The following is a 14,541-nucleotide window of genomic DNA, read 5'->3' on the forward strand; positions in this document are numbered from 1 at the left end:
TCATCTACGGAATGTGGAGTGCTGATATCAAAGCCAATAGCTGAGACTTTCAGATAGGCTGATGGTCCAACAGCTTCTTAAGTGTATTGCTCAGCAGCTGGAGCCAGTTCAGTTGGATGTTATTGGTTTTCTGAAAGGAAAAAGGTATGTTGGTTGGGCGATGATTAAAATAGGTGTATCTTGTAAACCAGAAGACACTCTACAGGAGCTGTGCAACAGTTGCACCATCTGCCTCATCACTACCATAATTCTCAATAGTTTCTATGCCATTGGGAAGTTGCATGATAACTTAAATTCACACTACAGCTCTATGATCTATTACCATGCATCTGTAAAGGCCTTCCATAGAGATCTAATTGCAATGATACAATATTCGGTTATCTGACTTAAGTGAGTTTGTTTACACCAGCTGGGGTAGATCAAATTGCTCACACCAACTGGGTTTGAATCAGATTGTTCACACCAGCCGGATTCATATTGAATTGTTTATACCAGCTTGACACTAACAATGTGAGCTGTTCAAAATTATCTGTAACATTGCAGCTGTCTTAAATACTGTATATTGAATTCCTGACTTAGGGGCCAGTGGTGTTTAATAATGTTTCTTTTAATGATATCCTCGCTAGCCAAACATTAGCTTTTCAGAAGATGTGAATACCAGATAGATTTGCAGAATTCCTCAATACTTAGGAAGTATTGTGGATTTGAAATGCTGAATAATTACTTGGATCTTTTCAAACGTGAAAGACAACAATAATTTCAGCTGATTGCAACAACTTCTCTGTGAGTCAAAATCAATTGTTGAAAATTGGCTGGATGTCAGTTGGATTATATTCCACCTCTGGCTCGTATTCCAATGGTTCAGATTTGGACTGAGAAAAGTTACATTGAACTACTTTAATACCAAAACATCTGTCAATTTGACTGAAACAATTTGGTGCAGCTGAGCTATCTGAATTTGTTTCAACACAAGCTCCGTGTAACAGATAGCCAACTAATGCTGCATGCAATTACATAAAGTTAACATTGCAGGGGAACATAAATACATAAGAATTAAGAGCTATAGAGTTGAAGAATAAACCCAATGAAAATTTATATTTTTGTAACTGCCAAAATATAACAATGAATATACATTTGGGGTGTAGCCACGGGGGGAGATGGCAGCCCTATCCGCAGTCTGTTGGCTTTTCACTGCTTTTGTTATTTTTTAGTTTGTTAGAAGTTCGTTTTAATGTTCTTTTGGTATGTTTTGTGTGGGGGTAGGGGTACGGGGGAAACATTTTTCAAGTTCTTACCTTCCCGGAGATGTGATATTTTTCGGATCACATTCTCCGTGCTCTGCGGCCTACCATCGCTGGAGCTGGAAGCCTCCTCGGACTGTCGTGAGCTCCACCGCGGGGCGTGGACTTGCATCGGAGTGGATCCCTTGCCTGGGATCGTTCCCACCGTGACCACCATGGACTTTATCATCAGGGGCGCGCAGTCTCATGGCGAGGCTAGTCGGGAGCTCCAACGCCGTGGAAAGCTCGACCAGCCCTGACGCAAGGTTCGTTCGCCTGGCGCGGGGGAGCTGACAACCCCGCGATGCGGGAGTGGAGCGCCTCGATGCGGAGGGCCCGAACACCGGCTATAGGAGTCAAGATCGTCCCGTCAACGGGGGCTCGAGGCCCACGACTGCGGAAGAGCAAGGGGAAGAACTTGAACTATATTTCACCTTCCACCACAGTGAGGAGTGTGTAGGAGTCACTGTGGTGGATGTTCAATGTTAAAAGGTGTTTCGATTGTTTTGTCTCTAAGATGGCTGCCGGAAGGGAGAGTGAACGCTAGCGCGTTTAGCTGCCGCTGCTCTCTCTTTGAATTGTGTGTTGCACCTACTAATTTTTGTTTCTTGTTTTATTCTGCTTATATGTTTTGTAATCTGATTATTAAATTTTGTAATGCGTCCTGGAGAGTCTTTGAATGGCGCCCATAAGCATAATGTTAATAATAATAATAATAATACAAAACTATACAAAATATTTCAGGACCATCCATCTGTAATGTTGTCTGAATAATTAAGAGAACATCAGACCATTAACCATGCTTAGGATTCCCTTCTTCTTCCACTGGGGCATTATAACTGCAGTTAGTACAATCCAACTGCAGTTATTTGATAGGTTGTTGGGACAGTGCTGTGCAACTCCCAGTCACCATTAAAGCAGAATAATTGTTGTGTATGCATTCATAAGTTCATAAGTCTCACAAATCTGATTGAGTTTTTTTGAAGATGTGAGCAAAAAGCTTGATGAGGGCGTACCTGTAGAAATTGTATATATGGATTTCAGCAAAGCATTCGACAAGGTTCCACACCTTGCTCTGGAAGGTTGGCATGGGATCCAAGGAGAGATAGCCGAGTGGATAGAAAATTGACTACATGGAAGGAAGCAGAGGGTGATGGTGGAAGGGTGCTACTCAGAATGGAGGCCTATGAATAGTAGTGTGCCTCAGGATTCGGTGCTGGGCCCATTACTGTTTGTCATCTATATCAATCATTTGCAGATTATACAAAAGTGGGTGGCACCGCAAATAATGATTTACAAGGATTTACAAGGATGTTGTCAGGACTTGAGAGTCTGAGCTTTAGGAAGAGGTTGAGTTGGCTGTGACTCTATTCCCTGGAGCACTGGAGGATGAGGGGTGATCTTATAGAGATGTATAAGATCATGAGAGGAATAGATTAGGTGGACTCACAGAATCTCTTGGGGGATCGAGAACCGGAGGGCATAGGTTTAAGGTAATGGGAGGAAAGATTTTATGGGAATCCGAGGGATAACTTTTTCATGCAAAAAGTGGTGGGTGTATGGAATGAGCTGCCAGTGGAGATAGCTGAGGCAACGACTATCGCAATGTTTAAGAAGCACTTAGGCGGGTACATGGGTGGGACAGGTTTAGAGGAATATGGGCCCAATACAGGCAAGTGGGACAAGTGTAGATGGGACAGGTTGGTCAATGTGGGCAAGTTGGGCTGAAAGGCCTGTTTTCACGCTGTATGTCTCTATGACTCTAAATCGTAGGAGCAGAATTAGGTCATTCAGCCTATTGGGTCTACTCTGCCATCCAGTCATAGCTGATCTATCTTTCCCTCTCTATCCCATTGTCCTGCCTACACCCCGTAAACTTTGACACCCTTACTAATCAAGAACCTGTCAATCACTGCTTTAAAAATACCCAAAGACTTGGCCTGTCTCTGGCATTGAATTCCACAGATTCACCACCCTCATGCATTATCATGTTGTGTGCAAATTAGCTCCTGTGTTGCATTAAAACAAAATAGTTACTCACTTCAAATATACCTAATTAATAGTGAAGTGCACGGTGGTGTCCTGTAGACTTGAAAAGGCTATATTAATGCTTACTCTCTTTTTAAGTTTTGTTTCATGTCTACTTGTGAAAGTTACTTTTTGTGATAAACATGACATAGCAGAATTTTTTTATTTATTTATTTTTTATTTTTTTTTCAAAACAGTACAGTGGCACCTAATTTTAGGTGCCAACTATGTAATACCGTAATCCATTCTATGTACAACCTCTAGTTTTATGTTATAAGAAGGAAGTAAGCAGAACAAGAAAAAGAAAGCAATAGAAAGGGGAAAAAGTGGAAAAATAGATGGTAGAGAGTAGAAAAACGTGAGGTGTGTATATAAAAAATAAAAAAAGGAAGAGAGAAAGTGGAAAGTAGAAATAGAAGAGAAGGCCCCTTAAAAGAGAATTTTTCAAATCTGTATTCGGAGATGTAGCTCTATCCGCGTCATGAACTGAAATCAGCAATCCTTACGGCACCGCTGCATCACATGATTCCAAAAAGTCGATGAAAGGAGACCAACTCTTTAAGAATTGGTCATATTTATCTATTAGTCGGAGTCTCATTTCTTCAAGGCGTGCTATGTCCATCATATTCCTAATCCACATTTTAACAGTTGGTGTGGTTGTATTTTTCCAAAATTTAAGTATCAATTTCTTTCCAATTATTAACCCATAATTAAAAAAACATTTTGATCTTTATTTAAATTGGTATCTTCTCCTATTATTCCAAATATAATCCATTCCGTTTTGGGTTCTATTCTTGACTTGAAAATCTTTGTAAATATATCAAATATATCACTCCAAAATTTATTCAACTTTGTACATCCAACAAATGAGTGTGTTATATTAGCGTTTTGAAACAAACATTTATCGCATCTGGGAGAGACGTTTGGATAAAATTTATTCAACCTCGTTTTTGAATAATATAGTCTATGTAATAATTTGAATTGAATTAAATTATGACTTGCATTAATAGAACAGTTATGTGTATTCATCAAATACTTTTCCCATCTATCCTAATTTTTTTTTAAAATGCAGATTTACTGTTTCCACTTTAGATTATAAACCACTCCAATATTGAGTTATTGTTATGCATGGCACCATGATAATGTCTTGTGCACACACATGAGTGATGAGAGAATTACAACAAAAAAAGTTGTGAATTTGAGTAAGTTAAAAATGTGTAGAAACAAAAAATTAGATGCATCAGGTGACATTCAAGAACATTTGGGACTTAAACAGGACATAATTTGTGAAGGATGACCAAGTCTTTGACATCCATTTTACATGCCAGCCACAATTGATTGCTATTGCAGAAGATGTTTGTAGCCCAGGATCCTGGAAATTGGTTAAATAGTTTTCATCTTTCCCTTTGCCTCCCCATCTAGAATCCTACAGTCGCATTGAAATTAATTATGATTCACTCCATGTGCCATCTAATCAGATGTACAATCCAGGAAATGATACCCCAGCATAAAATGTAGGGAATCTGAGCTCCACCATGTGTGGGGTCCAGCAAGGGGATGATGTGACACGATCGATGAAGTACCTAGACATTGTCCAATGGAATTTGATCCACCATTTCTGTTACATTTTGATATAATTCCCGGCAACAATAGTAGTTATGAAGATTGGCGTTTCCTTTTAGGACCTCCACATTGAGCTGTGTGGTAATTTGTTCTGGATTTGCATTAGTTGCTGGCACAACTGTGGGCAGATATAGGAATGGCAATGGTTTGTGCCAACTTTCCAGCACAACTGCACAGTCATTGACACATGTGACTCCTTTCTTTGGTTACACAAAAAAGCTGGAGAAACTCAGCGGGTGCAGCAGCATCTATGGAGCGAAGGAAATAGGCAACGTTTCGGGCCGAAACCCTTCTTCATACTGATTGGGGGCGGGGGTGGGTGGGGACAAGAAAGGGAATGAGTCTTTAATGAGTCTGTCAACAATCATGGGGCAGTGTGCTGAGTGCTGAGCAAAGTAGTGTGCACACCTGCAAAGAACTTACTGAAAATATTGCTGTTTCGCTGTTTTATCGTGTGTACGTTACATTATCTCATATACTTGGTAAAATGGGAAAACTAAAACATTTACACAAGTATTTTTATCAATCGGTTTCTTTAATTGATATTACAATTCCAAAATGACGCGCAAAATGTTGTTTAGATTGAGAAATGCGGGTGTCTGATTCCAATATTTTTTCTGTTTCTGCAGGGACATCAAGGACCCCATGGAAATCCTGGCCGACCTGGTCCCATTGGTGGGAAGGTTTGTCCTGTTTTAAAATATCCCAAGAAATTCACATAGATTGTTTGTTGTGTGGTTTAAATTGTGAAGTCGGATAGAAAACATAATTAGCAGCTCTTGTGATTGCACATCTATACATAATTAAAACTCTGATCATTTTATCTTCCGGATTGGCGGTCTTTCTATTTACGCAAAAATGGTTTGCGATAGCACTACGATTTTTCGCCAGTTCACTCACTGTTGTCCTGTGCTGCGAGTCCACCAAGTTTCATTCCGATCGGTTGAATGTCGTAAAAGTTAGCGATGTTTGAAAACCTTAAAAACCGCCTGTGCGCCGATCGATCTCTTCTGCAGTCAACGCCGCGCAGATTAGTCTCTTCCCCTGTCACTCCCTGGGACAGTCCGCCCCTTCCTGCACCATCGTGTCTTTACTGGAGCTGAGGAGGGCCGGTGGACTTTCGGAGGGACCCGAAGCAGCCCAGCCCCAAGCAGTCACACCCAGCCCCAAGCAGCAGCCCAGCTTCGGAGACCCGACCCAGCCCAGCCCAGAGTCAGAGACCCAGCTCAGCCCGGAGTCGGAGATGTCGCCGAACGGAAAGCGGAGACTCTGATCCTGGTGGAGAACGACCAGCGCCCACCGTGAGTCCCCATCGCACTACCAATTCCAGCCACTACCCCTCTGGTCCCCCTCGCTGGCTCCATCCCCCCCCCACCCACCACATGATGCCCCCCTCTTCCCCATGGCTCTTCCTCTGTCTTTTCTCCATGCTCACACACCCCCACCCACACACCCCCCCCGCCCACACACCTGCCCCCACACACACCCTCCCTCAAACACCCCCCCCCCCCCACACACACGCACCCCCCACACACACTCCGCCGCCCACACACCCCTCCCCCCGGGCACATCCCCCTGCCCCCACAACCACACCGCCCCCACAACCCCCCCCCCACACACACCCCCCCACACACACTCCCCCACACCCTCACACACACCCCCCACACACATCCTCCACACCCACCCCGTTGGGGGAACGGGTGAGTGGTGGAATATTGCGTTGGGGAATGGGTTGCGTTGGGGGACCAGGCCTCCCGTGTGACTAGGACCCAACGGGTCCCACTTAGTCTGGTGTGTAATATGCTTGAGCCTGATGGATGTGTCCATGTACCATTAACATCAATTGTTGTTGCACTTATTGTTGCTGCTGCTGACAAGAGTGCAAACATGTGACATGGTGACAAGGTGGGGTTTGAAAGTTGAATTGAATTGAATTGAATTGAATTTCCTTTATTGTCATTCAGACCTTACGGTCTGAACGAAATTTCGTGCCTGCAGTCATACATACAATGATACAATAATAACAACAATAAACACAAATTAACTTCCACCACAGTGAGTCCTCCAAACACCTCCTCACTGTGGTGGAGGCAAAAATCTTAGGGTTGTAGTCTCTCCCTCTGCTCCCTCTGCGCTGAGGCAATTCCCCACCGGGCGATGGTATGAACAGTCCCGCAGCTCACCGAACCCCGCGAACGGGCCGGGTCAAACACTGCGGCCCGGGGTGGTCGAAGCCGCCGCACCTCCAGTCCAGCACACGCAGCCGCCGGCCCGCGGCTGAACCCAGGACTCTGGGCACCGCCGCCAGAACGTCGTCCCAGCCACCGGAGCACCGTCCCAGCCCCCGGACCGGATCGTCCTCACGTGAGTACCGTTCCACCCTCAGGCTGGGCCACTCCGACGGGAGTGCCGTTCCTCCCTCGGGCTGGGCCACTCCAGCGGGAGTGCCGCTCCTCCCTCGGGCTGGGCCACTCCGACGGGAGTGCCATTCCTCCCTCGGGCTGGGCCACTCCGACGGGAGTGGGTTCCTCCCTTGTGCTGTGGCCACTCCCGGGAGTGCCGTTCCTCCCTCGGGCTGGGCCACTCCAGCGGGAGTGCCGCTCCTCCCTCGGGCTGGGCCACTCCCGCGTGGGCCACTCCAGCTCCTCCCGGGCTGGGCCACTCCAGCGGGAGTGCCGTTCCTCCCTCGGGCTGGGCCACTCCAGCGGGAGTGCCGTTCCTCCCTTGGGCTGGGCCACTCCAGCGGGAGTGCCGTTCCTTCCTCGGGCTGGGCCACTCCAGCCCCTCACCATGCCGCTCTCACGGGAGCACCGTTCCATCCCGGGCTGGGCCGGGAGCGAGCCCAGGACGAGTCCAGTCAGCTGCCTCCAGAGTCCCGAGGTCGCCGGCTCCGCTAGGCCTCAGCATAGACGGAGAAGGGGGATACGACAAAAAGGTCGTATTCCCCCGAAGGGAGTGACAGCAGCCCCCGTTTCACCCCCCACCCCCCTCCCCACATAAACACAGCCTAAAAACCAAAAACATAACTAGACAAAAACGAAAAAAAACACAATACAAAAAAGTAAAAACCAACGGACTGCAGGCGAGCCGTTGCTGCCAGGGCAGCGCCGCCACTTCCGAAAGTAGTCTTAAGCAGAGGAAACAAATGTTAAAAGATTCCTTAAAGGGGCAGACCTCATCTACATTATTGTACAGGTGAGGTCTGGAAAAGGAAATGAATGTCGATTCAGCATCAATATACTGTTGAATCATAGGGAAGGCTATGGTAACATAGTGCTTAAGCTAGTAGACCGCACTCTAGCTGATGAGAGGGCCAGTCAGTTGCCTGATAACAGCTGAGAACAAACTGAATCTGAATCTGGAGGTTTGTTTTTTTAAACTTCTGTATCTCTTACCTGATGGGGGAGGGGAGAAGAGCAAGTGACCAGGGTGAGACTGGTCCTTGATTATGTTGACGGCCTTGCCGAGGCAGCGTGAAGTGTAGATGGAGTCAATGGAAGGGAGACTGGTTTATGTGACAGTCTGAGCCACGTCCACAATACCTGCTCGGAACGGCACCATGGCACAGCTGGTAGAGCTGCTGCTTCACAGCGCCAGAGACATGGGTTTGATCCTGACCTCGGGGAGTGGGTGAGAAGGTGGGATAACAATAAACCAGTGTGAACTGGTGAGATGGTTGGCATGGATTTAATGGGCCGCAGGGCCAGTTCCTATGCTGTATCTCTAAACTAAAAAACGAAATTAGAATTTCAGTCAAGGGGCCTAGTAACAAACTTATATATGTTTCCAGTAAAATTCTGTTTTCATGTGTCTTTTTAGAAACTATACAATTTACACACATACAGACATATAAATTATGAGTAAGAGGAGGCCATTGACCTAGTATTAGCGAACTACTTCTTCTGTACCTGCTTGACAATATAAATTCATGTCAATTCTTTGCATACATATATTTTATTTTGTTACTAATTTTCTTTTAAAAGACAAATTTGTTTTTTAAATATTGCAGTGTTCTCATTACTGATAGTCAGGTTTCTGCTTTGAGGAACCTTTCGCATCTTGGTCACATTGATTGGTCTATTGATGAAGTTTGAATTTGTCTGATTCTTTGAACGAAAATACATAGTAAAGGTAATGTGTGCAATCTGGTCTATTGAGCTTTGATTAAATGTGTGGCTGACCTTTTGATTTTGTCAGCAATTTTCATTTTAAATTCTCAGCATGCTGCACTGTTTGACTTTCCAATATCACTTGAGAAGAAAAACAGACATAGCATTTCAGTTGTTTGTGACTGTTCCGTTCAGCATTATACATCTGAAAATCTCAGATTCCTGGAACGGAATGTAAATGCAACCAATTGCTCTCGACTCGTTCCACACTGCAAATTCAACAAAAGAATTTGGTTATAAATTATCTTTGTTCCAATAACATAATTTCTGTTTCTTTTGGCACAATTTCGATATTGGTTGTACATGGGTTAGATTCACATTGTTGCCTGGGAAATTAGGTCACAATGTTCCAAGAAGCATCTATTAGTAGTCACAACCAGGCATAAATCTGCTTGACCAACGACAACCCTATTTAAATTCTTGGAACAGGTTCACTCAGCATCAGGAATCCAACCCAGGTAGGACCATGTTTTTTTTTTTTTTAAATGCAACTGCACAGTTTACCCCATTCCTTGACATTTCTCATATTTCCTCTGGCCCTGATGAGCATATTGAATCGCAAACGCTATGCCCCTCTCCGCAAGCTCCTGATCTCCAGATCCACCTTCCCATCTTCACTTCCCCCATCCCCATTCGCCATCAATGTGCTGATCGCATGCCAGCATTCCCACCCTTGCAGTCAACACAGTACTTGACTGATCTAACTGTTCAGAGATCTCAATCTCCCCAAGGTCCTGATCATGACACTTCCCAGCACTGTCCAAAAGCCTAATAGAATCATAGTCTCACAGCGTGGCAGCAGACACTTCGGCCCAACTTCGGCCCATTCACCCGCCTCGCTTTGAATGAAAATGTTACTGTATTAAATCTTTCCCTCCTCACCTTAAACCTATGTTCTCTGGTTCCCAATTCCCCTACTCTGGCAAGAGACGCTGCGTGGCTACTCGATCTGATCCTTTGATGATTTTGTATACCTCTCCAAGATCACCCCTCATCCTCCAGTACTCAAAGGAATAGAGTCCCAGCCTGCTCAGCCTCTCCTTATAGCTCAGGTCCTCGCATCCTTCCCACACCGAATAACATGCACCATCTACACTAGTCCCACCTGCCTGCATTTGGCTCATATCCCTCTAAACTTGTCCTACCCATGTACCTGTTTAAATGATGCTTGAACGTTGCATTAGTAACTGCTCCAACTATCTCCTTCGGTAGCTTGTTCCATACACCCACCTCTCTTTGTATGAAAATGTTTCCCCTCAGGTTCTTATTAAATCTTCCCCCCCCCCCCACCTTAGACCTATGTCCTCTGGTTCTCAATTTCCATACTCTGGGCAAGAGACACTGTGTACCTATCCAATCTAATCCTCTCATAATTTCTATAAGAACACCGCTCATCTTCCTGCACTCCAAGGAATAGAGTCCTAGCCGGCTCAGCTTCTCCTTATAGCTTAGGCCCTCACGTCCTGGGAACATCTTCGTAAATCTTCTCTGCTCTTATCTGTGATCTAATTTTAAGTTGCTTTTGCAAGAGAATTGGGCTAGTTATTGGCAGACAACATGGCTTTGTCCAAGGTAGGTCGTGACTTACAAACTTGATCGACTTTTTTCAGGAGATGATGTAGGTGATCAATGATGGTAGGGCAGTGGATGTTGTCTACATGGTCTTTACTGAGACATTTGCAAAGGTCTCATGGTAGGCTGATCCTGAATATTAAGATGCATGGGATCCACAGTGACTTGATCATTTGGATTCAAAATTGGCTTACACATAGAAGACCGAGGGTAATGGTTGAAATTATTCCGACGGTTTGTGGCCAATGGAGTTCCCCAGGGATCAGTACTGGAACATCCGTTGTTTGTGATATAAATAAATGACTTGGACAAAAATGGAGATGGGTTGGTTTGTACTTTTGCAGATGCAGATGCAGATGCAAACTTTCAAGGAGATGTGTGGAGCAAGTCCTTTACACAGAGTGGTAGATGCATGGAGTGTGCTATCATGGGTGGTGATGGAAGCCGATATGATATATTTTAGATAGACACATGGTTACGAGGGATAAAGGAGAAAGGATTAGTTCAAATTGACATCATGTTTGGCACAGATATTGTTGGCCGAAGGGCCTGTTTTTGTGCTTTTCTTATCAATGTTCTAATATCTAGTTACCTCACCCTCAAGGTTCCAATTCCTGAACCATCATATCCTCCCAGATGGGCTGTTTACGTGGCCATAGTCAAGGCACCAAATCAGACTACCATTAATATCAGACCTTGGGATCTGAATCTGGGCTCCAATCTGGCCCAAAATGCAGACCATTTCTCCCCATCAATAACCCTCACCCAAAAAAAAGCACCAGGCTCATCTTAATGTTCTCATGCACAATGTAGCCCACTAAGGAAGGTGTCCAATGAGCAGCCATTTGGATGTTAGGTTCTACTAAATCTTGCTGTGGTGGATTCTCAATCAAAATAAATTCACAATCACCCTTGAAGTGATCGCTGGCGTGCCATGAAAAGAAATGCATTGATGATTTATAAAGCAAAAACTCTGGATAAAGTAATAGCGTTGTTAAAAAGAGCTTGAAATTTGGCTGTAGTATCACAAGATAAATAAAGATTTACTGCTGGTTCCAGAAGCCCATCCAAAATGGTTGTTCCCAACAGTTTTTAAAGCCAAATATGTCTTTAGAGACAATGTAAATGATGACACCCAAGGAATAGACTGCTGCTTCTCTCTGGCTTCTGGTGCAGCCCATTGTTGAGGTTTATGTAATACAGTCAGTACTGTCTGTTTCACAAGGCTCAGGCATTAATACTTAAGTGTTGTCATTGCAGACAAAATCCACTTATTAACATCTCACAATATCGGATTATTTATGAGGATCTAAACGCATTCATTTTCTATTTAAACTCTGTTTTGCAATAAATTGGATAGCACTGCAATGAGGTTAAACATTTTAATTATTATCCTGACTTTTCCCTTTCAACATTGTGCTGATTAATATCCTAAAATGTGAAGTGTAAATTTCTCAAAACACAATGATTTGATTGTCAGAAGCAGCATGACTATTTGCTAGCACCATAGCAACTTGACACAATATGAAAGTTATGCTTGCTTCAATGAAATGTTGTACTTGATTTAATATGAGGGATAGATCTGCAACCCTTGAATGCAAGATCAAACGAGAAGGGCTGAATCAATTGCCATTGTTCCAACAATCTTATACTGCACTGTCTTTGGCAATACTGCATGTGATGTCAACATAAACAGTAGTCACTAGCCAGATGACAAAAGTCCTGTTCTGGAAATAATCAGAGATGTGAATGCACTTTTGTTCAAAATACCATATTTCTTGATAAACAATCATATAAATTTCAGGAGATGCTTCTCAATATTTTACTGGCCTGATATTTTACAGTCAAAATCTTATTACTCTTTTTTCATGTCTGGTAATTGTTGGCAATGCTCAGATTGTGAGTTAGATTTTCAGAATAAATGATGTAGAAAATTACCAATCAATCTAATGGCTCTGAATGATACCTTCTGCAGAGAACTGCAATTGTTTCCATGTTTAGCTGGAATTATATAAAATAGATTACGATAATACAAAATCACTTAACTATGTGGATAGTTAGCCTGATTATGAATGGGCTTTGATCACATGTATATCAAGTAATATAATAATTATGGTATTTTCAAGCATCTTGTTTTTAGAAATATTTACACTCTATTTAAATTGCTTTAAACATGCTGATGATGTTCCTTTTCAACTATATTACCAATTCTGTGGTTTAAATTTAGTTTTTTTTCCCCATAAATTTCTTGAAGATTATAGAAATATTGTTTTTGGTAAAATGATTGGACTGGCTTCTTCCAGGATTTCTAAGTATCCAAACAGTGGAGTAACATGTTTGTTGAGCTTACAATATAGATAAAGATGACTTGCACACCACAACAAAATACTGTTTTCTTGTAGGGATAAATGTCCAGACACCCACAAACAGTTACCCTATCCACATCCATATCCTACTCTCCCCTACAACCTCTACCCCACCAAACATAACAACATGGATTAAGTACCTGAATATTTAGAGAGGATGCTGCAAAGTTGGGCTAGGATATTAAAAGCCACAACAAGCCTCTTAAACAAGAAAAGCACAAAACTACCATTGCAGATAAATATTATATTTTTCCATTTAGGTAATGTTTAAGGTTGTTATAAACAATTCTCCAAGCACAAGCAGCATTCAAGTATGTTCTAATTTAAGGTACTTAACCTATTTAAGTGTGCTGAATGTCCTCTGTAAGGTAAACTCATGTCCATGTTGTTTTGTGTGGGGGGGGGGGGGACTTGACTTTTTAAACCCAGAGCTACTGCTGTATGCAAAACTGTTAAGATTTAATTTCAGAGTAAATGAATTAATAGGCTTTTGTTTTTATTTTATGAAAGTTCTTTTTTATTATTTTAAAACATACAGGATTTTGAATTAATTTCTCATGATAACCTTTGAGTACCAAAGGAGGTGTTCAGTAGTGCTTGGCCTTGGAGCCTTAGTTAACATCAGACATATTTTCATTTTTTTTGCAGTTAAAGTGGTTCATTAAAACGTTTATGCCAAGTGTGTGGATGAGATTTGGCTGTTGGCTGCTATCACACTCTACTGGCATTGGGGATATTGAATATGCAGTGATGAGTATAACTAGTGTCCAAAACTCACTCAGACTTACACTAATGGTCAGCGATGCATTTCTCCCCGTTTGAATGTAAATTCCTTTTACATGATTGCCAAAGAAAACAAAATCACAGTGTATGTGGGTGCAGGGAGTAATTGGCAGCAATTCTTGGATTTCTTCATTTAACTGAACATGTGAATATCGATATGTCTGCTTTTCTTCATTCCAACTGCAAGTGCTGTTAGCTGAGCAATTCTCATCACAAATTTTAGGCAATTATTTATCCCATCCAGGTCTTCTAGCTACCCTTCTGCCACAGTCTAATGAGGGATTAATTACTTGAATCCACATTACAACCAGATTTGCGTTGACTTATAGACTTATAGACAACTTCAGTCTATAAAACTAGAAATCCTCCATAACAATTGTTTTGGCAAGCATTGAATAATCTGAATGGAATGCCATGACTGTCAAAATAAGATGTTCTTCTCTATTGCACCTTTATAATTGAACGCAATACCCAGCCTGCCACATCTGTGAATTTGTCCAGCACAGACTAAAACATTACACATAGTGCTAGAGGAACTCAGTGGATCTGGCAGCATCTGTGGAGGGAATGAACAGGTGATGTTTTGGGTTGGGATCTTTCTTCAGACTGACCTAAAGTTATTTGTGTTCCCAGATTAAAGACTGCAAATGGGGCAGTACACTAACACAATGGAAATTTAACTGATAGACTTCAATACAACGTTTGAAAATTACAATAATG

General features: G+C 42.9%; 1 protein-coding gene across 2 annotated transcripts in view; it reads left to right on the top strand.

Annotated features, from left to right (window-relative positions):
• Positions 1–14,541, top strand: part of col27a1b (collagen, type XXVII, alpha 1b) — a 313,539-nt gene that overhangs the window by 71,484 nt on the left and 227,514 nt on the right. For both annotated transcript variants that reach the window (XM_055660163.1, XM_055660164.1), the window contains exon 5: positions 5,561–5,614. In XM_055660163.1, coding sequence (XP_055516138.1) covers positions 5,561–5,614 — 54 coding nt within the window. The remainder of the gene's footprint in view (positions 1–5,560; positions 5,615–14,541) is intronic.

This window comes from Leucoraja erinacea, chromosome 31, assembly GCF_028641065.1.
Source record: "Leucoraja erinacea ecotype New England chromosome 31, Leri_hhj_1, whole genome shotgun sequence".
NCBI classification, from domain to species: Eukaryota; Metazoa; Chordata; class Chondrichthyes; order Rajiformes; family Rajidae; genus Leucoraja; species Leucoraja erinaceus.